The 27066-nt window shown below is 30.7% G+C and overlaps 1 protein-coding gene across 1 annotated transcript in view; it reads left to right on the top strand.

The window, feature by feature from the left end:
* The window catches only part of RunxB (RUNX family transcription factor Runt related B), a 55338-nt gene that overhangs the window by 5982 nt on the left and 22290 nt on the right, over positions 1 to 27066 (top strand). The window contains exon 3 of the mRNA XM_085952601.1: positions 23086 to 23280. Within this exon, the coding sequence (XP_085808727.1) occupies positions 23086 to 23280 (195 nt within the window). The remainder of the gene's footprint in view (positions 1 to 23085; positions 23281 to 27066) is intronic.

Raw genomic sequence — 27066 nt, 5'->3', positions numbered from 1 at the left:
TATTAATTAACAAATTAATTATTATTATTAATAATATAATTATATTAATTATATTTTATTAATATTAGTTAAGCATACCATAACCTACCTACGACGAAATATTTTCATAGTAGTGTAATGTTTTGGTTGATTGATTGATTTAATATTATAATTATCAAGGTACCTTCTAAACCCGAGAGAAAATAATTTTTTTATTCGTAAAATGATCTCATTTAAAACACAATCGATTTTAATTAAAATAAATATTTTGTTATACCGCAACAAGGCACTATAATATAATGCACATAATATATTTTGTAACCAACAAAATGAAGGCCGGAAAACAAAAAATACTTTTAATCTTTATGATTTACTGTTTTAAATATATATTTTTATTTTTTTTACCTTATTGGCTCAGTTTTTAGTAATTTAAAATAACATCTTCCTTGTTTATTTATTTGGTAAAAGAGTATCAATTAATTTTAAAGCCGCTGCACAAAAGCTTACGAGAATGTTAATCTTTTAGCGAAAAGAAATGAAGTCTTAGTAATCCGCCTGAGTGGTGTCAAGTTCATACAAGCCTAAATCGCATATCAATTCACATTTTATTTACATACCATTAAATTATAATCGAAAATTATAGTTGAACCTACGATTAAAATTACGAAAAGGAAGTTTTTAAATATTGTCTAAATCACAACGTAGGTACTATACTAAATTGATGTGATCGGTTAAAGACGAAGTCAATTTACCATCATAAAAATCTCATCAACTGCTTATTTTATGGTGTTACAGCTTGGGATGGAACTTGGTCACATCAACCAAACTCATACATTATAGAAGAGCTCATATATCGCATGATTGTAGCATCGTTCCAGATGCTTATATACCTATATTATAATTGGTATTAGCACATTTGCAGGGCTATTCTAACATATCACTTAACTTCAAAATCATTAAAAAATGTGATAAATATGAGAAGTCGTATTCAGTCAGTCAACTTTTAGACGTGATATTTTTAACACGGCTTCTCATGACCACGTTAATTGCGAATTCTCAAATGTTGCTATTGCAACATATTTTTAACAGAATTGGCCCGAGTAATATTCGTGTTACGGAAACGTGCTACCGTGTTAACTTGTTAGAATAGCCCTGCCCTCGACAAAATAAGTGGTATACTATTTAATAATATTTAATATTACACGATTTTTTTAATTGTTTTTGTACATAAGAAGAAAATGCCATAGTTATATATTATATATCACTCATATACTTATGGTATATGAGTGATATTTTTGACATTCGCATTGGTGAACGTTTGAATATAAAAAAATACACGTACCCTACCTACATTTTATTTGTTGGAAAATAAATTAAATACCTTGAAAATTTTAATATTTCTACGTTTAAACTATAAAATACTCAATTACGGTATTGAATTTGTCCTTATTTTGATCTCAAAAAGCAGGCCGTTCTCATTAATAAACTTTTAAATTCAAGGAAAAGAAACGAAAAAAGTGGAAACAAAAAAATACGACTGACATCTACGGCAGCTCCCTCGTTCGCACAACTTTATCATTAAGCATTTGGGTTATTATTAAAAATTCACCACACACCACTTTCGTGCTTTGGAAATAAACCATAGACCCCAACGCCCCTTGGCGCAGTCAGGAGCTTATTTTTCCACAGTATTTACGTTGTCGGTGCTTACGAAAGAAACATCCTGAAAACAAAAGTGCCTAATGGGGGAAAAAAGAGAGCAAACAGGGACACACTCCGCAATTTATTTCGGTTATAAAAACGTCAAACGATTAAATAATGAAATATACTTTTGCTTCCTTTCAATGCATATAAATGTTATATTTTTTTATAAATTATTTGGATTACCTATACCTAGGTGTGTATTGCGTTGATTATTTTTTTACACGCTTTATGTTTAAACAAATATATTTTCAAGAAATCTATTCAATTATGAAGCTAAGAAGCTGCATTTTTACACTACAATATACCGAAAAACACACATGGCCTTATCAGAATCTTATTAGAGTACGTCGATATTGTTTCAATATTCGGTGTTGTATTAGTTTGAATTCTATATCCGCCTATTGACGCTTGTTAGTGCAAAATAATAATAATAATTGACGGTGCTGTTTTACGGTAGTGAATGAATCATGGCACCTTATAAAAGATCAGAGCAATCGTATATTGAGCTGCTTCGAGAGCAAACATGTTTGCGACGGATACTGGGTGTGGGTGGTATGACTTTAGCAGTAACGAGGAGATAAGAGAGCGAATCATGCAGCCTCTCATCACGCTGAGAGTAAAGAGCCAACCTAACCAGATTCCGGTGTCATGGAAGGGCACATAGTGTATACGGAAGAGCTACGGGATGCTGGCGCTGGAATTACCTGAAATGATGCAAGCAAGCGACAATGATTCTTGGAAGTGTTGTGTGATATCCATAGGCTCCAGCTAAGGGCAGAAATATTCAGAGCATTTTAATTTTTAAAACACTATTTTAAGTCGATAATAGATGAATAAAACAAATCAAAATAACGTTATTCGCATTTCGCACTGAAAAAATGTTTTTTAATTAACTTATACATGCATATTATTATTGTCGTGGTTCCTTAAAACAATAGGGACAATTTTGAAAAGCATCAAAAATATTTATTGAAAGGTTTTAGAAGACATTCTGTCTATTTGGATGACTTCATTAATTATTAATTGTGTAAATAATAGTTTTAGATACTCAAGATAATATATCCTCGGTAGTGGTAAAACTGATTACGTAGATACCAATACTGTAAGGCACTTTGCCAGCATACATTTCTTAATAATTAACAAGAATTTACGAACGTACTACATAATAAATTTTGAATAGGGTTCCCACTTGGTTATATGTAATAATAATATCTTATTACATATATTATTATATATATATTTTTTTCTATAAATACTTATGAATAAAATGGTAAAAATATAATGTTGAGTAATGTTACCTGACTGTGCTTTACACTTTTAAAAGGGCTCGTTATGAACTGCAGTCCCCTTCCCAAGCAGTTAAAACGACGACTTTTCACTTTGTGTGCTTCTCATTATTATTCTTATACGTTTTGATACATATCTGAATGGATCCTGCGTCAATAAAATTAGAAAATAAATCTAAAGTTCGATTTTAGTTATTTAAAAAAAAACTCTGATTTTGCGCCATAAGATTCAACAAATATTGTTTCAATATTAACTATTTCTACAATAATATTGGAAGGTACTTGGTCAAAATTGAATTAAAATTAAAAAATAATATTTTATTTTCTTCAGTCTCAAAAGCCAGGTCTCTAAAATATACCTGTAAGAGACAGTACATTACGGAATAGCCGCATTAATTATATGTAATAAGACGACGATTAGGTAGCAATAAAGTTTAGTACAGACTAAAATACATCTGTCCGGCATAAAAACTATTAATAAACGTATGTACAAAAACAATTAAAAAGTACTTATAAAATTGCCTATATTTTTTGTGTTTCATCATGAATACAATTAATGATGTGTCTAATGAAAAAACAAATGTCTTGTTTGTTGGAAAATTCATCGTTTTTATCTAACATAACGACCCATGGTCTTGTAAAATGTTGTTTTCGTGAAGGTGCGAATTTTTTTAGAATGTGAACTATCCAAATTACAGTTTTTGCAAGTGCAAGAACTGATATGGATTTATGTAACAGCAAACCTTTGTGTCATTAGTTTTCGGGATTGTATATATTGGTCTGTACCAGGTTTGAAGACCCTATAACTATTATAACAATCTAGGTTTTTCACTAATTGTGTCCAACTTTTTTTTTAATCTATATTCTATTAAAAAGCTCTTTCTTATAAATGACTTTATGTACAAAAATATATAAAGACATTTAGTGTTATTGTCAATTAGTTTAACCTACTTAAATTTTCTTTTAAAACTAATTGTATTCTATCCATCAGGGTAATAGTAATTTTACTGTTATTATTTCTTGTAATATAAAGTAAAGTAATAATTCTGTAAAGTCCATTTTTTTTCTCTCATCAAAATACACTTAACGTTAATGAACTTGTTATTGTTTACATAACTGATGATTGAATATAGTATTGATTCTATAATTTGGCTCTGAAAATTATGGTACAGTAGTTATCAAATCTGTGATCAACTCATTTGAGACAACGACAAGGTATATTGAGTCTAAGCCCAGTAGAACATTGTAAATTGTCTCGGCTGAGATATTATAGTCATGAATCAAGCTTGGGCGAAATTTGGCAACTGTATTCCATGTGTATAAGCGAGACCATGCCGGGTAGTTACGTCACATGGCTGTATGACTTCGGATAAAATTTAATGTTTTTTTCAAAACAAAATATCGCATTCGAGCTGTGTATATTAAATTACGTGTGTTTTGTGAACACCACAAAATTACGTCAACATATTTGACATGTTCCAGTCGAGACGAGTTTAGATATGCGACCCGGCTAATGTTCTACAAAATTTATATTATTATAAATATATATTATAATCCTTTTCCACTACAATCTGCTATGTTTATATATCCTTTCAGACACGTACATAACGTATCGTGTTAACTGTACAAATGTGCAGTGCTCCGTGTTTGATGTATAGAGTATGTATTACTTATTGTTATATAGATAATAAAGTATGTACCTTATTTTTTACCGTATGATGCTGCAAATTAAAATAAATTAAATTAAAATAATTAAATACCACCCAATAAGTCGCCGCACGCACTTTTTATTTGGCCTCGTTCATCTTAACATTTTTCCACTTTGCGCGCCCTCATCACGGCGAATCGCCCCAGCTGCGATTTTTCTCCTGCCTACGTCATTCGAGCCCTTTGGGTCGCCGATGAACCCTGCCCCCCCTCCCATCCCTGTTCATTTTTTCAAGACTTGTACATTTTTTTACTACCTGAAATATCTCGGCTTCAGTGCGAAAAACAGATATGGTGGTAAAAATTAATCTTTTAGTAAGATATTATAAGAAATTTAATATAGGGCAACATTTTTTGTAGTATGTTATTGACTCAGCATTCATTAATAGTATTATGTTTATAATATGTTCTAATTGATTATAACAACTCTTCAAATTATTCTACAATGCATTTAACATGTAAATTCACTTTCCTGAACTTACACAAAAAAATAATTGTGGAAAAACTTAATTAAATAAACGTAAACTAATTTATGTCACAATAGTATCTAGAAACGGATAATCAACATTAAGCATTATAAAATTTTCAGTGTAAAGAATTGAAGTGTAGTAAAGTGTAAAAGATAGCAGATAATTTTATAGTATACCTCTTTTACATGGTTTTATGATTATGAATTTCATTCTATTAACACATCTAGTCCATACCTTGGTACTAAATACACATATTAATTGTCAATTTGACTATAGCACTAGTAATTATACATATATCAGTTATAATGTTTAATTGAATCTAAATTTTATTTTATTACATTTATTTTTGCGCCATCCTATAATGGTGATTTCCACTTTGTCGTCTGCTACCGCTACTAGTTCACGAAATGCGGTATCTCCATTAGCTACGTATAGGTTCCTTGGATAATGAGGTGGAAAATATTGTAATTTTGTTCACTCATCATTTGTTCCGAGGTTCTGAAGTTTTATAGTTATGACGCTACGTAGAACTTATCAGTCTCTTTCCATTTGTTTGAGGACATCAACATTAGTTAAACTATCAGTACAATAAGATCTCGAAGACCTAACATATATATTTTGTACGTTACAATTGTTTTTGACCAGTATCTTTAAATATGTACGTCTCCAACTGCTCGGTGATGATGCTTAAAAATATATAACCTATATTAGAATCGTCGATAGTTTTGGAAAAAATAACTGTGTTAACAAGAAGATTATCCGGCCATAAATCTACCAGTAGTTTTAATTCGTCAGACTTAAGGTTTGCCGAAACGGGTGGGGAAAATAAGTCTCAATAACTGCGTTCCGATAGTCAGTTTCGCAGAAACATCCTCGCTGATAAATATTGTTCTTATTTCACTAGTGATCGCTTAATTTTTTTATTATTAAATATGTGTATTTATATGCAATTTAAAAAAAAATCTCCAATTTCCAGATGCTCCATCTGGTCAGTTTATGGAAGGAATAACCAATACCTTTGTGTGAGTTCTTTTTTTACATTTTTTTAGAATGCTTAAAATTTCAGACTGCGTGAACAATGGACAATCTTTTGATAATAAGTCAGAACACCTTCCCTCGTTTTTTCGCCTCCTCTGAATTAACAGGAAATTATTTTTACCCACCATCCGGGCATTGACACCGATCTCAAGGGGAAAAGGTTTGCTACTTTTATTTTGAAGTGCCACTGTATTCGAGAGAAAAATCGTATTATCATACTTAGGTAAAACTGTTTTCTTTTATGGACAATCTATTTCATTTATATTTTTTAAAAATAATCGATTAAAAAGGTAATAGTAAACAATTTAAAGTATCTAATAATATAATTAGGATGAAATGTTTTTTTGTGTTAAAGATCCTATTTATAAATAAAAAGGAATTTTATGGGCTTACATATTTATTTACATGGATTATAACTAGACATAATCATATGACAGTTTTCGAATCACTCGACGGTAGTCGACGAAAAATTAATATTCTGTAAATTTACACTTTCAAAACTGGTGGTCACAAACAAGAGTATGCCATAGTGATATTTGCAATTTTTATAACTGCCCATGTAAATATTATATAGCTACGAGTAGGTACATCAAAAAGCTGGAACTCATAATGAGAATTGTATGATTCTATATCATATCAGTCCTAGTATATGAAGTGGAGACGACGTGGATACTCACAGAAACAACTCTCATATAACTTGATGCTCCAGATCAGATAAAATGGCAAAGTTACGTATGTCAAGGTCCTGTCCAGGATAAAAAAGACCAAAGAAATAATCAGAAAAATACAAACTATACAGTTGGCATAGTTTGGCCATATCATGCGGCTTCCCGAATAATGTCAGCTTTTGCATCTTATCATTTAAGGATGGATCTTCGGTAAGAAAACCCCTGGTAGAAGAAGATAGTTCTTTCTCAAGACGCTTGTTTGCGGTCAGCACTCCATCATCATTTAAAGCAGCTTCAGATAGAAAAAAAATAGCTGAAATCATTTTCGATGTCTGCTAATGGATATTGTATAGAAAGGAGAACGATTGAAATATTCTATAATAGTAAAGGATCATGGTATTAAAAAAATATTTTTCTACTCAGTGCAAGGCGTTTTTAAAAATCTTAATCTAAAAAGAGTTTGAAAGTATGATGTTTAATAAAGCAATCAAAATACGAAATAATTTACATCTGGTAAATCGTTTTTTTTTATATACAAGGTCTCTTTATACAAAATTTTCCACTATTAACCGGATTTTCATTTGATTTTAAAAAACACAAAGATGGATATCTTACATGTAAATTATATGAAAACCTAATAGATAATTATTATGACCAGTTTAAAAAGGGTAAAAAGTAATAAAATGAGCTCAACGATATCTTTAATTGCCATAGAATCGACTGTCAACAGCGATCTTTACGCATATTAACAAAAGTTTCGACAAGAAAAAAATGACAGGCGGATAAGAAATCACTTTCTTGAAAGATTCCTTGCCGGACCCCTATTATATTGTCGTAATGCCCCCTGCAGACCAAAAAGTTAACTTCTTTCCGTTTTTAATTATCGAACCACTCATTTGTAATTATTGTTATTAGGGGGCAGAGCGGAATAACAGGAGGATTATTTGAATTGGGAGCAAATTGGCCGACAGAGGGATATTGAAAAGTCAGGTTTTTTCCGTACTTTTACGACAGGCTACGCGGAGAAAAGCACCCTTCAAAGTTCACCCTTGAGTCACCGATGCGGTGCTGGGCCTGAATTAAGAAGTTATGAACGCTGATTTGCAAGAAATAACTTTTAATATTGAGTTCAATATAATTGACAATTACATGATATTATATAATATCTCCTCATTATAATGAATGATTAATTAATCTACTATTGTGTATTTATTGTTATTATTGAGATGATGAATCACATAAGTCCACTTTACTTTAATATTATTTAAAACGTTAAGGCTATATAAAAGAATGGTCAGTTTTTATCGGTGGGTATTTGTTTTATATTTAGATGAGTGAAAATTACTAATTAAATAACAAACGTAGATAATGATTTTAAATAAATATGCCTGCATAATTTTTAATAATCTGAGATCATTTTAATGAAAATGAATATTTTGGAAAACCTCAGCAAATTATAGTAGATACACAATATTTTAAATACGAATAATTTAACTCTTTGCCAACTAAGCATTGGATAATAAAATAATTTAATTAATTATGTTGTTAGCAAAGGCAAGAACTAAAATTATGAATTACTCCCGACGCAAGCTATAAATTATGATAGTAACTATTTGCACCCATGGTAAAGTGGCTGAATATATGAAGCCGTGGCTTGTGGTTCGATTCCGCGGCTGGGCAACAAAATTCATGCTGTTTTTTTTCAGTGTGTGTTTGATTCAGTGCAATGACCGAATGGGTTGAGAAAATGGGTAATTAACATTACTCGTATAAAAAGTATTAATATAACCTTTAATTCTCTCTGCTAACTTACTGATTTTATGATAATCTTGAATATAAATTTTAAAGTTAGAAGCCATTTCTTTACGGCGCTTGAAATACTCGTAACTCAGCGGTCGTAGTTAATGCCAATTATCGAATCGTGGATTTATATGAATTAAATACAATTCGATTGGTGAATAACACAGCGCGTGGCACCATCATACTCCGTATAGACTGGGCAGAAGAATCTTTCATTATTAAAATTATTTTGAAACATTTTAATGAATACAATGTCCTTCCACTAAAAATAAAATTGATTAAACGGTGTTTTAGAGTGAAATTGATAATAAACGAATGAGAGTAAGTACCTAATAAATCTTACAAAAATATTTATTTATTGGATTAGAAATTACAAATACCTAAATGTTTTATAATATGTTTTAGTTTAGTTTTATTATTTCATTGTTTCACACTAAATTATTATACACCCAAAACCAATTTCATTCTGACGGACATTCTAAAAGAGTAAGTAACAAAATTTAACAAAATACGATATAATTATATACATATATATTTGTTAACTTGTACATATTCACGTAAGTATATGTACTAAGCTTTACATACAATAATCAATTCAGAATATCTGTTAGGACGAAACCGGTACCGGATTAATACCGGAATAAGTTGGTACTAATAAATCTGATAACTAAAATAATTAATAACGTCAGATAGTCTATATTTATAAATAAAATTGTCTCTCTGTGATTTCAAAATATTTTGTTTTTGATCAGCATTTTCACTCTTTTCATAATTCATAAAAACATAGGCTTTATTAGTGGTACCAATTTAGAAGAGCTTCATCTTGACAACTTAAAATATTCCATAGTTACTAGATATTTTTTTCTTGAAAATAACGGATTTGCATTCATTGCAAAGTGGTTAGATAACAACGGTAGAGTGATGAGGTGAGGTGCGTGTAGAAGTGCGTGCGCATAGTCATAAAAACAAAGCTGTCGTATACAGAGGCGCGTGCTTACATCCAACTGTTTTATATAATATCATTGTTTTGAAAAATAATAATATGCGGATAAATTATATTCAACCCGAATCATTATAATATTTCGTTATTGTGTATAAGTATCTGTTTAGTTTTTATTTATGTATTTCACATGGACGAATTCGTGGACTCTTTGGTTTTTCTCTCTACCACCCTCCACGTCTCCATACCCGTTATGCAGGCATATACCGTGGCGTAACGATCGTTAGGCGCTCTAAAAAGTTGGGCTGAGAATGTTCCATGAGTAACTTCCCAAGACATTGTTTGGCGTGCACTAGAGTGTGGCTAATTCCTATTTTGTTGTAATATATTAAGGTCAATTCTTGATGATAAGAAACCTTCTCGCTCGCCGTAAAATGCCGTAAATTTTTTTAAAGCTGAGAAATTTACCAATCAAGTCGACGTTAGATGTCACTAGTTGTCAATTAATGAGTTAGGCTAGTGATTTGTTGAAAAATTATATGGTGGATATTTTACAGATTAATCGATTGCAACACTGAATATGTATTATTTATTTGATCGCTTAACACAATATGCTGTACAGAAATTGTTTTGTGTATCGGATGAAGCGTTCCCAGTGCGTAATACTATGCGAATTTTTCCAGCGCACCCCGCCCCCCAAGTTTATTTTGCGTCGACACTTGTGCCTGACATTTTTGACAAATGTTTTAACGACATGTCGGCACACAACCCTGTTCACAGATATGCAAGCACGCCCCGCCATAATATTTAGATATGCGATACTGGTATACTGTAGAATAAATTAATAATCTTCTTGGTTTTTTTTTAATACATTTTATATAGGTATTTTTCATTGGTTTAACGCCCACATCATTAAACGTTTATTAATAACAATAAAATTGTTCAGAAATGTATATGTGCATATTATACATTATATATATATATATATTAGTGGAGAAGAATGTAGGTAGGTAAGCTGTGGAAATCCGACATAAATAGTACACATTAAACCTTGTCAATTATACTTATTTATTTTCATTGAACTAAGAATACAAATCGTCACCTCAATACTACAACTAGATAACTTGGTTTTCACTGTTTTTGAGTTATTATTAAATATTATTCTTCATTTCCTTCTTTACAATATTATACAACTAGGTAAGTCAGAAGTTAATGAGAACTGTATTAAAATTGTGTTTGAAAATATTAGATAACTTTAAAACCATAAATGCATTAAATAAATAAAATAATATATCTAAAATATTTTTTCATACAATTGAACATTATTTAATTGTTCCCAATTAAACGAGCAAAATTTTCCATTTTTATTTTAAATAATAATTTTAGCCTAAATTTAAGTTAATTAAGTAAACTTTAAATTTCATTCTCCCTACAATGACCAAATCAGTTATCTATTATCTAGTATTGAGGTGACAAAATAATAACAGTTGGTATTGGTAAGTTTTCTAAAAATCAATTTTTTTTTTCGACCATGTCCAATCCTGATAGGATCATATGGGCCTCCACAGAGTGGAGGTTTGTATTGACAGATTTTGTTTTTTACGAGAAATGGATGTCAGCTACTTGCTCAACCTATTAGGTCCATACCCTGACACACACAAATTGAAAAACAATATGTGTACTTGCCAGACCCAGGATTTGAACCTGGGACCCACGGCTTTATAGTCCAACGCTTATGCCGCGCGGCCACCCTGGGTCGCGCGCGTTAAATCAATTAAGCCTTATCTAAAGCAAAAAAAAAAAAACAAACCATATAATAATTATATATTAGGTAAAAAATATTCTTTATCTTTTATGGCTTGATTTTGGTAGGGCTTAATCAAATGTTAAAAATCATCTGCAATTTGTATTCTTATTTCAATGAAAATAAATAAGTATGATTAACAAAGTCTGCTTTATTTTATTCAGATCTCCACAGCCTACCTCTATATTAAGGTTTAGTCTAGGCAGGGTTTGAATGAATTTAAATAATGACCCAATATAATCTACAATTTGCATTTTTTGTTCAATGAAAACAAATAAGTATGTCTGATAAAGTTTAGTGTCCATTATTTATGTCGAATCTACACAACCTACTTCCACCCTTCGCCACTGATAATATATACACATATACATGCGTGTGTACAAATACTATCGCCAATAAATCTGTGTGCATAATAAAAAAATAAGACAAGTTTTAAATTTTTACTTATCTGTGGATCCAAAAGAAGATGACAAGATTTTCTATGTGTCCGTGTGGAATTTACTAATATAAAGGGATAAATTTGACTCCTTCGTTTTCTTTTGTATATTATATATGCCATTGTGGCTAATTTAGCATATTCAATTCATTCTTTAATTTGTCATACATCCATTCATTTCATAAAAGTTCATTCTGCTCCGGATACGATACGCGCTACGGATGCGTGAAGGGTCTCAATCTGGCTTGCCCTTCTTCAAGCCAATCGTGTTCCATCACGTGTCTGAAAAATTGTACGCATGCAGTTAACCGTATCACAATTCACCGCGAGTTGTTGTATCGGAAACTGATGGCCGTATAGTATTGAATAATAATAGTAAATAAATAATTATATTTTAAAATATATTGTTTGAGATTTCCTCCGTGAATTAATTGTTTCTTTTATGATTTATTTTTTATATAATATTCAATACTACGATAATATATTTTTATGATTTTTGGCAATACTAATTTCGAATTGATAAAAAGTATTAAGTTATACACCGTCTCGACTTTAAAAACCACAAGATTTCTTTTACATACATATTTTGTTTTTGAGTCAATAGCTATTTCAGATCTTCGTCAGATTATTGAAAAAGGTTGACATTAAATCTCTAAAACATATTTTCAAAATTAAATTATGTATTATTGTGAATTTTTTTTTTAATTAACTTGTTCTTCATTGTTAACATGTTCATTTATTTGTCGTATCGTCGGGTAATTTCTTTAATATAAATTAAAATATTTGATACATCTGTATAATTATTTTAACAATATTATTGTATATTTAATATTAAATGATAGTATGTGTATTCAATGAGTAGTAGGTTTAATAAAACTATAATCTTCCATTAACGTTTACATTAAAAATGTTAAAAATATATAATTATCTTTTTCAAGAAGTAGATAAGTACTTGATTTTACACATTACAGTTTTTATTGTGGAAAAAATCACAATTTTAATAATACGGAAATTTGAAATAATAATATGTACCTAATGCAGAAGTTTACTTCTACGAGAAAGAAAATATTACGGCTGCTGAAACAATTACCTGAAAGAGCGTATGAAACCAATACGAAAACGTAAAAATACAAAACATAGGCACTCGTATGAATTCATAAAACATTTACAGGAATTTCTTAAAATACAAAAGCGTTTCCGCGAAACCAAAAGCCAAAAGTGCTTTATAAAATATGAAGAATATTCCGCCGCTGTTTGCTTTATCTTCTTATTGCCGTTTGCTGGGAATGTTTTGAAAAATACAATATGGCCAACTAAAGGTGTTTCAAAAATTGATGTGATCTACCGTACAGACTATAGTAGATACAAATATACAACTAAATAGTAATATACAATATACTCATAAACCTTTACACTTATACCAATCGATAATGATAACAAAACTATACTTATATTACATAATAATATGTACCTATTGATTTAAAATATTATTATTCTTAATAAATACTGAAATTTAAATTGATATTAAGAAAACTTTCCGATATCATAATAGTGCGCCTAGAGATTGCAATACCTAATAAAAATAGCAATACTGGTATTTCAGTATTTCCAATTGAATACCGTTATGAATATCGGTATTCGTAACATAATTGAGAAAATAGAAGTAACTACCAATATATATATTATATATATATATAAATCCCTTTAAAATATTATTATTTTATATCATGTGCCTGGTGGTCTCCAAGGACGAAGAAGGACCACGGAAGTAAACCAGACATTGCTCAACCCGCCAAAAAAATTACAATTCTGTTAAGCCTTTTATGTTAATTAATATATTCTATTTCTACTTTCAATACCGAACATACTGGTATTGTCTGATTTTCAAAACCGATATTTTGCTATCGAAAAATGCTGAGATACCAGTTTTGAAATACTTATTATATATTGCAATCCCTAAGTACGTCACGCTGAATTCTTCAATCATATATAAACTACGTTATATTATTTTATATCAAAGGTCTGCTTAGACGCACCACATCATGTTGCCACTCATCGAAGTATCCTGGCTTGTGAGAAAATCAATAAATTTATTATAAACATAGCGCTTGATAGGTATTGTCTTTTTCTATAAAGGCGATACAAAATAATAATATGTTATTTATCACGCTTTTTAGAAATTATGGTTGTGGTTTATATGAGAAATGTGAAATTGAATGTTATATTTAGTAAATTATTGAGCAAGGAATAACACTCACCTAGAATAATAATAAATTTTCCATTGGCTCGTTATTTGATTAAATTTACAGCGATTCTTAATGTTTATTTCATTAAAGTTATTTTAATCGTAAATGTCAATTCAATGAGTACCTACTTAAAAAGATTTTTTCTTATTAGTCGAAGTCCGCTTCTTGAGCATATGGAATTTGCGCCTCTAAGAATCTCTGTTACTCGGCAAACTTCTTGTAGGTATCTTTCCAGGTTATGTCAGCACCATATATATCCATCGTATGTACTCTATTGATGATATTATTTAACCGATGATTGGAATTAAATTGGTTTAAAAGGAAGGCCAGATTCTGTTTCTGCAGCACAATATTCCTTGCCTCGTGTTTAATTTTCAAACATTAATCTGTTAACATTATCATTATTTACGTGTGGATTTTGAATAATTTACGTACATTGATATATTGATAAATAATTGAAACACAACAATGCCTCACATTTAATAGAATAACACATTTTAGTATTCCTTTGTAAGAATTGTACGAAATTGTTGGTTAGTGCGTAACGGCTGGTTGTACTGGAATTATACCCTCTCAATTTCAAACAGCTGAATAATTCCTTACGAGTTGGTCTTTATGACGGCGCGGTAACTTGGAAACGCCCGTTTTTGAGAAAGTCAGAGGGAGGGTGGAGGTGCAAACCTTTAAGGAGGAAAAATCACGAGTCCTTAATAAGATGTGACTTCCTGTAGTGTGTCGTAGATAAAAAGAATTGACGTATGTACAGTTATCATATTATATGGAGTATACTATCTTGCTTAATGGTGATAACAAAAATTATAAACTGACAATGAATCTAATAAAACGATTACGAAAAAAATCTACTCATAGCAATTTATGAATTAATATTACTTTGTATGTATACATATTAATTTCGCATAATGAGTACCTGCATTTTATAGTCTTCTGGTGTGTCATCTCGGGATCGGCTCTGGCCCCATCAATTCGCTTTTCAGGACGAACAATCCAAGTCCATTCGTTGGTCATGGTCATTGGGCAGCCCATCATACTTACAATTCCTGATTTCTTAGCGTTCTCATTCTTTCACCAATAAACTATTTTCATTCGCCTGATTGGTATTCGAAGCAGTTTGTTGGGTCTGGACTTGTACGTGACCACTGTGATGTTCCGGCTCGCTCCATCTAGCGATTGCTTTTTACATGATTAGTTTCCAATTAAATTACTCGACCTTTTTATAAAATGTGAAAGGTAATGTTTAAATAAACTATATACTAAAGTAGTTTATTGTTTGAAAGCACTACCATAAGCTAAACCCCATAATGTTTCAGTGTTATGAATTTTTTTTCTGAAGACCACAAAATCTTGATAATATCTCAATATTAATAATTTTATTTTTTTAAATAACCGAGAGAAAAAAAGTATTGTAATTTTTATCAGTGAGAAACCATGTTGTTGAGTCTTGAATAATTTCAATTTGAATTGCAAGCATCTAGCGTTGAGTATACTTTTAATTCCACTTGGGATCACTTATATCACCATATTATAGCTAAAAATAAGAGGTTTGTTGTTCAGTTTCAGGGAGATAGACAGACATTACCTCTCATTTAAATGAATAAAGGATGAGGGGGAGTAAGACAGGTAATATGGATTCAGTGTGTTGCCACATATTAATGTTCCCGTATACGGTTGCGCATTTGAATAATAATTTGTAATCTTAAAACATTTTTTTATATGTCCGCTTAAAAAAGTGGAACATGTACAACTTTACAGAATGGAAGTTATACTCACAGACTTTTTTTACGAATAATAGTAAGTTGTAAGCTATTCTTCCAAATCCATTAAGTCCTTGAACTGGATATCACAAAACCAAACCTGTGGCTTCAGAGATGACTTCTCAACCAAATAGGCCACAGTGAGAGCGAAATATATTATATTGATATATACGAGTACCTACTATACAAGAAAAATGATAATGTCGATATACTTGCTTTCCCCGCCTAATCAGAATTATAATATAATATAAGAAATTGTCTACATAAAATACTTAATAAAAAAAAATTGACATAAGTAATTAATGCAAACTACAATGTTATCGATATGTATGTAATATAATACTAACTTTAATAAAATAAAACGATCTATATTAAGATTTAATATTAATATTTTCATTTACGTTAATAAACATTAAAAATATACAATTAATATGTAGTGTTTTATCTAGATCTGTGAACATAGTTGGTAGGTATCTTAATTTATTTTAAGAAATTATGAGTATTGTCTCAATAGATTTTACTAGTTATATTTTTATTTTGTACATAGTAGACATCATTGAAATCCAATTATTATCTATGGTAATAATTGTTGGCTCTTAATTATCCTGAAAATGAGTGAAATCTATTAAATCTATAATCTATTAATATTAAAAATAATATACAATCAAGTGAACAACTCAGAAAGGTAAGTAAGGTAGATAAGAAAAGCAATTTATTGTGGCCACGTTTTGTAGTATAACATAGTCCATGAATATAAATTTAATGGTTTTAAAACCAAATTTTCTACAACTTGGAAACTAAATATCTCATTGTTTTTGGTCAGAAGATTTTTTATACCATCGTTCAATAAAAATTTTCATACATAAATATAATATATAGATAATCATTGACTAAGTAATTAAAAAGCTTTATAATAAAAACAGCGAAGCTTTTTTCTAATATTTAACGTTATTATGGCAATTTATTGATGTATAAATTTGAAAGCTTCGAATAAACATCTTGCTAGTTCATCTAGTAGAGGGTGCGTATAAGAAAATGATGAAACAGTTTGCATTTAAACATTCCCAAAGCGAAGTGGGAGGTTTGGCGTGCATTGTTGTGCCAAATGTTGTGGCTCTCCGCTATTTTCTTGGGCTGAATCGTGCCCAGAGTTTTGAATTACGGCCTTCCGCAAGATCAGCTGTGTGCGGTGAATAGCTGAAGCTGATAGCGTAAGTTATATTTCTTGCAATCCTCCAAAATACTGCACTGCAATTTCTTTAATAACTCTAACATAATGTTGCAAAATTGCATTATAAGATAATCAAAAAAACGATGAAAATACTAATTGAAAAAAATATTAGTCACACAATGATAAGATGTATTTATTCTTACAAAGAGTAAATGCAAAAAGCACTCTTTGAAGATATTAAAATCTAGTACTTATTTGAAAAAAAATACCTCAACATTATGGATGTCCGTCGTGTTAGAAAAATTTTACGTATGCGGTTGGCCGTCTCACAGTTCATTGTGATGTATTGTATGAGAAACCGATAGCTGTAAAGCATTGCAATCAAATTCATGTCTAAATAAAACACTTAAAATGCGTAATAAGAACCATCGGAATAGACGTGATAATAGGTAAAGAAATACAATCATATCGTATATATTTGTAAACAATTCTCAATGATTCTGAAGTAGGTTAGCAAGTAGGTGATTGTATCAAGTCGTATAATATCAAATTAATGTTTTTATCGAATCAAATACAATTGGAACATTACGCGTTAATACGCGTCAGTTTTTGATCTCAATGCTGTAAGGCCATTTATTTCCAGTACAATAACTGTAAACTGTGATATGATGAAATATAATATGTATAATTTACATATTGTAACCGTTTTATTACAAGTATTTTTTGTCTGATGAAAATAATACAAAATTATTTATTATTTTTTAAATACTACATTATTTGGATAATATTTTAAAGGACTAGGATAGCTTACGTCCATATATTCGAGCAATTTAGCGGAGTCAACGGATATGGATAGCGTACGGGGAGACATTCAGCATACGGTGGATGACCCCAGCTATTTTTTAATCGAATATAATAATAGATATAATATAAGTTACATTTACTGTGTAAAATAAGTCCAAACAATATTCTTTATAGCGTCACGTACACATTTTTCACGCGAACGATCGGAGATGGGGTTAGTCACGACATTTGGCCATCTTTTTTTTACCCTTTCAGTGGTTACGCAATCCTTCGCGTACAGAATGGAAGGGTTTCTATAATTGAAAATGTCACTTTCGATATCTTTGGTTCATAAAACCTGGAAATTTTCAATTTAAATCCATAGAATAAAAGTATTTACCTCTCGTGGGTAATAGGTACATAGTATTTTAATATTTAAATTCTACTTGATGGTAATTGAATTTAATTTAAATAAGTTAATTGTAAAATTTTATGGTTTATTTGTATTTTTTATAAATTGCATTCAGTTCAAAATATGTTAGGCTTAGTTAATATAGGTATATGAATACATGAAAAAAACTAATATACAATACAATATTCGACCCCTAAATATTTCATGTTTACATTTTTACTCGGGGGAGTAAACGATATAAAAAATGCATTTGAAAAAATCAATGGTGCATATCAGGCTTTTGATTTAAGGAGAGCCATCCCCACGGAGACATTTGAAACTGCAAAATTATTCAAAATCTGCGAATAAAGGCCTTAAAATATGTATTCATAGGGCGGTATGAATTTTAATAATAGCTGCTTGGTGAATAGTGCAAACATTTCGAAAATTGAAAACATAAATGTTTTACTGCTTTAGACAGATTTTGATTTGGTGGGTTTTACATTTTCTTTTTTATTTGATTTAAATAACATTAGATATTTAAAATTATGTAAATGTAATATATATATATATATATATATAATTATACCTACCTAATCAACCATTTGAAATAAACGAAAAAACATAATAATAAAAATATTATCATCTTATACAGCATATATGCCCCCAGTCCATTAGATCCATGTTATGGATGAAATATTAGAAAACTTAAAGAAACCACGTCGTTTATTTCAGACATGGAATTTGAATCCTTACTGGCAGCCCCAGAGATGAGCACTATATCACTATTCTATGTACAATAACTAATAATATATAGAGGATACATTGTTAAATTATATTTTTTTGAAAAAGGCATGCTACATATTTGGAAATCTAAATTTTATATTTAAGGATCTGCCGTATTATTGGTTATTTTACCTTTTGTTTTAATATACATAACTAATGCAAAATTAATAATAAAGTATGACAAATTATCGTCTAACGATCCATTCAAACTGATTATTAGATGTATTATAACTATAAGTCATCATGTTTTCTATACGTTTCTTCTATTTTCTTATTAATTCTAGAACCCATTTTTAAGTAGTATATTTAAGCAGTGAATTCGTTGCTGATTACTCAAATTATCATTATAAAAAATATGTATATAATATACTTCACCTGTAACATTCTTTTAAAATTTATTTATTCATTATTTTATTCATTATTTATTCATATGCGAGAAAACGTGCAGTACGTAGGTACCTATTTAACACATGCATTTCAGATATGTAAGCAATGTTACTCTCTAATTCTGCTCACCCATCGCCGACTGTTGTTGCGTTTTTATGCATGTACTACTCCTCCAAGCCCCGTGCAGTCATACTGGGCCGATTGTATCCTACATTGAGTATAATGGGATGAAGTATAAATGGTCAGACGTTGTGGTAGGCGTATGCTGCAAGTTTTACGATCCTGAAGTCTGTGAATATAATGTAATAAGATATTTAACAAGCATATTATGTATTGTTAATCCACAATATTTTTCACATTAAACTCACGGTAGTACTATTTTCTTTGGTAAAGTGCTCCGTTCTGCGTCTCTTATATGCACATACCAGTGGCTCTGTACTCTCAGAAGAGAAGAAAAATAATTTTTATTTTTATGTTGGCGTATTTATATAATCACAAATAATAATATATTCAATATTCCCAAAGACATCTATCGTATAATTGTCATATTTTTAGGATCTTTTCCCATATTTAAATAAGCACCATCTATGGTATCACTCGAAAGTTTAAAAAAATAGAACACACCGCGTTTCACTTCACATATTGTATAGGATTATTTTCGCGTGAATCGACGGGTTTTTCAATATGAAGTTTTTTCTCATTATTTCAAAATGTCTGGCGTCCCGCATACAAATGTGCAAGCTGTTTCGTTAGCGCTTACGTTGCGAGAGCACATTTATTCAAAATAATTAATAAGAAGATAATTTCTATGGGATTCAATCACATAAATATGTATTGATTGTTGTTAAAAATATAAAATAATTTATCTCGTGATTTATTTATTTATTTATTAGTTCACTCATTAGACAATTTAGATATCTGATATTGTACCTACCTAAGTCTGTGTTTTAAATATAGAAGTATTTTAAAATGTCTAGTTTTACGGGTTAAATTATAAATTATTATGGAACATAATATATATACAACAACGGATATTTTCATAGATGATAGGTAATATATTTTGAGCGTATGTTACGTTTATAAATGTTTAGGAAAATACATAAGTAATTCAAACTAATTGCTTATTTTTATGAACTAATTATAACAAACCAATTAAGCTTTTGAAATTTCTTCGTTTTAGCGTACCTATTCATCAGTAGTAATATTGGGTTATCTTCTTATTTTCCGCAAATATATCTGACAAGCATGGCTACTCGGGTCTAGGACGATTTGGCACCGCGAACTGGCCTCCGCCGATTGGCCTCCGGTAATTGGCCGCCGGTACAATCGGACGCCGGCCCAATTAGACGCCGACCCAATTCGACGCCAACCCAACTGGCCTCCGGGAGATTGGACGCCGCACAGTTGAATTAAATGCGCAAAGGAATAGACGTACGTTACGATTTGTCGGAGTAAATAAGCAAGTCAGTTTAATATGCTTCTATCTTCTCAGTAGTCGTACTTTATACATTTCGCGCTTGACACATTTTTAATATAGATTGAGAAAAATTATTATGCCTTATGATGTTTATTAAAAGAAAATAATTCTTCCCTCGCTAAAACTTAAAGATGTGCATAATCAATTAATTTATTGTCTATACATGGGTACTTATTTATATTTACAACAAATATTAAAAATAATGTTAGATGTTAGAATGAAAATTACATTATATTTCAGCGTTTTATCGACTTAATATTATAATAAAGCTTAAACATGTATATTATTATGCATAAATGCGTATTTTAAGATAGTATGAAATTACAAACAAAATATTAAGTAAGTTATCTGCTAAGTATAAATGTTTCAGTAGTTTGATTGATAAACTACTTAGGTACTGGGTGCCGGACGAAATCTCGAAGGCCGAAATCCCGAAAGCCTAAATCCCGAAAGCCGAAATCCCGAATATCGAAATCCCGAACGCTGAAAACCCGAATGGCCGGAATCCCGAAGGCCGAAATCCCGAAAAATAAAAAAAATACAAACATCAATAATTGCGCAATTTTTGCAAGAGACACAAAAATCCATTTTTTGTGGAAATATAAAAAAAATGTAAAATACAAACATCAATAATTGCGCAATCGCGGATTGCGCAATTTTTGTGAGATGCACAAAATCCATTCGTTCTACAAAATGGTCTCTCCTGAAAAAAATTGCGCAATCAGAAAAACCCATTTTCCGAAAAAATGGGATTTGTCTCTCTTACAAAAATTGCGCTCACGATTGCGCAATTATTGATGTTTGTATTTTACATTTTTTATATTTCCACAAAAAATGGGTTTTTGTCTCTCTTGCAAAAATTGCGCAATTATTGATGTTTGTATTTTTTCATTTTTCGGGATTTCGGCCATTCGGGATTTCAGCATTCGGGATTTCGGCCTTCGGGATTTCGTCCGGCACCCAGTACCTAAGTAGTTTATCAATCAAACTACTGAAACATTTATACTTAGCAGATAACTTACTTAATATTTTGTTTGTAATTTCATACTATCTTAAAATACGCATTTATGCATAATAATATACATATTTACGCTTTATTATAATATTAAGTCGATAAAACGCTGAAATATAATGTAATTTTCATTCTAACATCTAACATTATTTTAAATATTTGTTGTAAATATAAATAAGTACCCATGTATAGACAATAAATTAATTGATTATGCACATCTTTAAGTTTTAGCGAGGGAAGAATTATTTTCTTTTAATAAAAATCATCAGGCATAATAATTTTTCTCAATCTATATTAAAAATGTGTCAAGCGCGAAATGTATAAGGTACACCTACTGAGAAGATAGAAGCATATTAAACTGACTTGCTTATTTACTCCAACAAATCGTAACGTACGTCTATTCCTTTGCGCATTTAATTCAACTGTGCGGCGTCCAATCTCCCGGAGGCCAGTTGGGTCGGCGTCGAATTGGGTCGGCGCCCAATTGGGTCGGCGTCCGATTGTACCGGCGGCCAATTACCGGAGGCCAATCGGCGGAGGCCAGTTCGCGGTGCCAAATCGTCCCATTCCCTGGCTACTCCCACAGCCTACCACTTTCAAAAAGTCACCCTTCGCCACTGGCACATACTAATACCATTTTTTTGAAATATTAAACAAAATTTAATCATAACTATAATCAAATAGTGTGCAATTTTAAGCAATCCATTTAAAAAATTCTATACATAACTCGTTGATCGGTACTATCTACTTCTTACGTGAGCGAATACGGTATAGTGTGTGATTTGTTATTTAGTAGTACATTTATTATGTGCCATAAAAGTGAATATATTAATAACTAATTTATAAATTAATTAAGATTTAGTGTATTCACTAAATACGTAAACAATGATACATTTATTACCTACATACATTATTGTTTGCTTTGAAAATCTTATGTCAAACAGTATTAAGCAATAATGTATGTAGATTGCGAAATCTTTAACGTGAGACCTGGCGGTGGCGCTCGTGTTGTGTCTTGTCTATGGTTTTCGATTTCGAAGTATTGTAATTGCTGAAAAACGAGAAGAGGGGATGTAGTTCTCCAAGCCGCCGCCTATCACCGTAAAGATTTCGCACTATACCTACCTGTATTAAAATTGACCGGCGTGATAATCAATGTAACTTATAAATATTCACGTCTACATATGCGTTTTGATTTATAATTTATATAATTTATGTTCATTTGCAGGGAAATCATTCACGCTGACAATCATCCTGTCAACGACACCTCCTCAGATAGCGACTTACAGCAAAGCCATCAAAGTGACGGTAGATGGACCTCGAGAACCGAGATCTAAAACAAGGCATCAAGGCTTCCATCCATTCCACTTCGGACCAAGGTTCCATGATCCATTGATGGGTGGCCTTCCATTTAAATTATCAGGTGAGTCTGCTGATATGAATAGACTTAATTATTTCAAATTGGTTCGATCAAAAGTTAACGAATATTGTCAATAGATATTTTAATGGAAATTACACGTGAATATATGAAATAAGGTATAGTTATAATATTGCGACCAGTGATAATATGTGAGATACGGTACAGAAAAAAATGCAAAAGTCGTAATTATTAACATAGTTTTTACGAGAAAAATGTATGCAGAAGAATGTATTGTTTCATAACAAACAAATAAATCATACGACTAAAAATCAATGAATGAAAAAAAAATTGTCATCATATTGATCATAAAATTTATTTTAGTCTTATTATATGAAGTTTTAAGCTATTTACAATGTAGAGAAACGTCATATACTGGATGCAGTTTTTGCAAGCTGTAAGCTTATTTAAAATATGCTATATCCAGCAAGAAAAACGCTTAGTTGGCAACGCTGATTACGATACGTCATACGTTAAACTTGATAAACTATAAGTAAAAATATAAATTTGAGTTTATAAACACATAGTATATTATATTGTTAATGCTGTGAGGGGGGAAGTGAGAGATTTTTCTACTTTTAAATGTTTTACATTGATTATTTAAAATACTTTAAAAGGTGAATTATCAGAAATAATATGTAGTATATAATCGTATCGTTCGTAATCAAAGCTAGTTACGGCATTTAAGCACGGCTAAAACGTTTATTTGCATAATTTTGATAATGGTATACCTATTTACTACTCAAAACAACTGTCAATTATATAACTGAATGTGAAATATAAGATATATGTTTTTATTTTTGCTGTGGTATAGTTTTTTTACATGCGAAAATGTAAATTACATTATTTTCTTGAACGTATACCTACTCACTCGCTTACAAATTAACTCTGAGGTATCTTACGATTCTTGCACTTTGTCATAAGAATCTTGCCGGCACGTTTATTTCCTTCGTCATCCAAAACAAGGGTTGACACTTCCATTTGGATTGTCGCTGGCAGGGTGTCACGTGGGTATGACGTCCCTTCATACACCCACTTACTTGACAGCAAATAATATCACGAATAAATTCTTCGCAGAGTAAATTCACCAAAGCCGTGTTGTTTTCAAAAACGATATGATGCTGTGAATTTGGTGTCAGAAACGTGGTACTTACCTATTTTACAATTGATGATGAATTTTGATAATAATATTGTAACATAATAATATAAATAGAAATTTATTTATTCCAAATTTGATTATAGTCTAAAATAGTATTAAAAACCTTAAACTGTGTTATATTGGATAATATAATTTTATAGTTATAAAATAAAATCAACATTCACTAAATTGACTCCCTTCGGAACGAAAGAAACTGGCTTCCGACGGTCTTATAACAAGAAGTTGGCAACGCAGAAAATATTAATATGAGGTTTTATTCAAATACTCATATAAATGTCCAAAATTTGCCATACGGTGTATAATAAACATTTACCTGGCCCCATAATCCGAGAAATCAAGGCTCAGGTATTACCGTATGCCAGGAATAACTTCGAATCTTGAACACGGGGTGAGTCGCTTTATTTTAAATCTCATAAATTAAATAATAGTGATAATTTATAGCGAAATATTATCAACCGTACGCGGTCTGTCTTGATCTGTAAAATATAAACTCTTTGTCAAGGCTTAATAGTATGTATATTATAATCATAGAATAGTCAATAATTACAATTATTAATTACTTAGTTTAAATCGATCCGGGATGATAGGATAAATATTTAAAAAAAATGTATTAAAAACATTTTTAATGATATATTATTATTACAACAGAAAATTTTGTTAATTTTTTAGGTACATTTGAAATTTAGAATAATACAAAACTGATAAAGTGTTTAATACAACGGAAATATAAATATTTTATATAAAGCTCTGATTTACATGTATGGATAAAATACCAAAATGGTCTTCTTTATTAAATAGCAAACTGTATAGTGATTCTTAATAATTATTAATAATATATAAGTTGTAGCTTTACATTTTATAGCTTGAAATTTTGATACACGACATCAAGTACCAGACTTTCATAACATTAGGTATGTCATATATATAAAAAAAAAACATTAACATTTTAAGCGTCTTCATGGTGGTGTTTCATGGTAAATTTAAAAGTAGATCCGTTACTCGGTATTCAATAATTTATAAAAAAAAAATATTTAGACCAAAACCTTTATACTTAATTAAAAAATAAACGGTAGGTACACCGAAAGATGTTAGGAAAGATTTTATATAGGTTTTACGTGTCTATATCTTGTATAAACATAGTGCTGAGATCAAACTAGTCTTTGAAATTATCGAAACAGAATTTTCTTCTTCTAACATAGTCATTACGTACTGGAAATATTCCTTTCAAATAGTTCATTATTTGAGTAAAACACGTATCGTAAAATGTTGTTTATACGTGATGAATACTAAGTGATAGATAAACTTTTATAAACTTTAAAGTGTTTTACATGACTGTAGTGGGAATGTAGTTACATAATATTATATATCAGTTCAATGTATATGAAAATTTGTTTACAATACGTAGCGGGTACAACTTCAAAGATGTATTGCTAATACTGAGTACACGAGAATGGTAAACACGGTACCAAATCCTATACAAATATCGCCTTAATCAATCACACAAACTTACGCGTTCCGTGCGTGATTGACATCCAACCACGCAGGTTAACTTAACTAACTATAGCTTTCAACATAAAAGCTCCCGTCGATACCTCTCTCTCTGCCATTTCCTGCGGAGGAAATACAAATAAACAGTGGGTTTAGACTTTGCCGTTTGTTGATAAAGTTTTGATACTTGTTTGAGTGCTTTGCAGCACGCAGAACTCTACACAAATGAACAATACCCAGTCGTTTGACATGTGTACATTTACATCCGTAAATTGAATTTTCAAATTCAATTACACTGGTATAAATTCGAATTATCTATCAAAATATTTTTTGATCTGTATTTAGCATTTGGTTTTCTGTTATTATTTCTCATTATCATCCTCATGACTGAGAATCGTGACCACACTAGAATATTTCCTAGCTCTGAATCCTCTCTCTCTATAGTGATATATCCTCTGCATTTATTGTTTTGGACACTATGAATTTTCCAGCCAATTTTTTCAACTATTAACTATTCTTTTCATTCGACCATGTCCGATCCTAATAGGATCATATGGGCCTCCACAGAGTAGTGGTTTGTATTGACAGATTTTGTTTTTTTACGAGAAATGGATGTCAACCTATTAGGTCCATACTCTGACACACACAAATTGAAAAACAATATGTGTACTTGCCAGACCCAGAATTCGAACCTGGGACCCACGGCGTTATAGTCCAACGCTTAAGCCGCGCGGCCACCGTGGGCGTTAACTATTGACGCGTGTTTAAATAACATATCGGGTCTCTTTTTAGGTAGGACTCCTTTTCTTCTTTGCAATAAACCAAAAATTTACTATTAATAATTCTAACACCACTCCTGATTTAGGGATATTTTATTATAAAAAGCATCAAATTACGTATAATTTATAGATATGTACACCACGAAAGATTAAAATGAAATGATAAATTTGGGAGCGTTCCGCATTTGAAAATAGAAGTGCGATTAACTGCATAGGATGAACTTGTTAGTTCACAGTTTTAACACGTGGACAAGAAGTTCTTATTCGACAATACGTTGGAATGTTGAATGATGGAGGCAATAAACTCTTGTTAATTTATAATCATTTTCTTTGTAGATTTATTTTAACCTTATGTCATAGATTACG

This window comes from Rhyacophila brunnea, unplaced genomic scaffold (assembly GCF_057557595.1).
Source record: "Rhyacophila brunnea isolate RB1 unplaced genomic scaffold, BYU_Rbru_1.0 scaffold_3, whole genome shotgun sequence".
In the NCBI taxonomy this organism is placed as follows: domain Eukaryota; kingdom Metazoa; phylum Arthropoda; class Insecta; order Trichoptera; family Rhyacophilidae; genus Rhyacophila; species Rhyacophila brunnea.
Note: the sequence above shows the minus strand (reverse complement) of the source record. Positions and strands in the feature narration are given on the sequence as shown.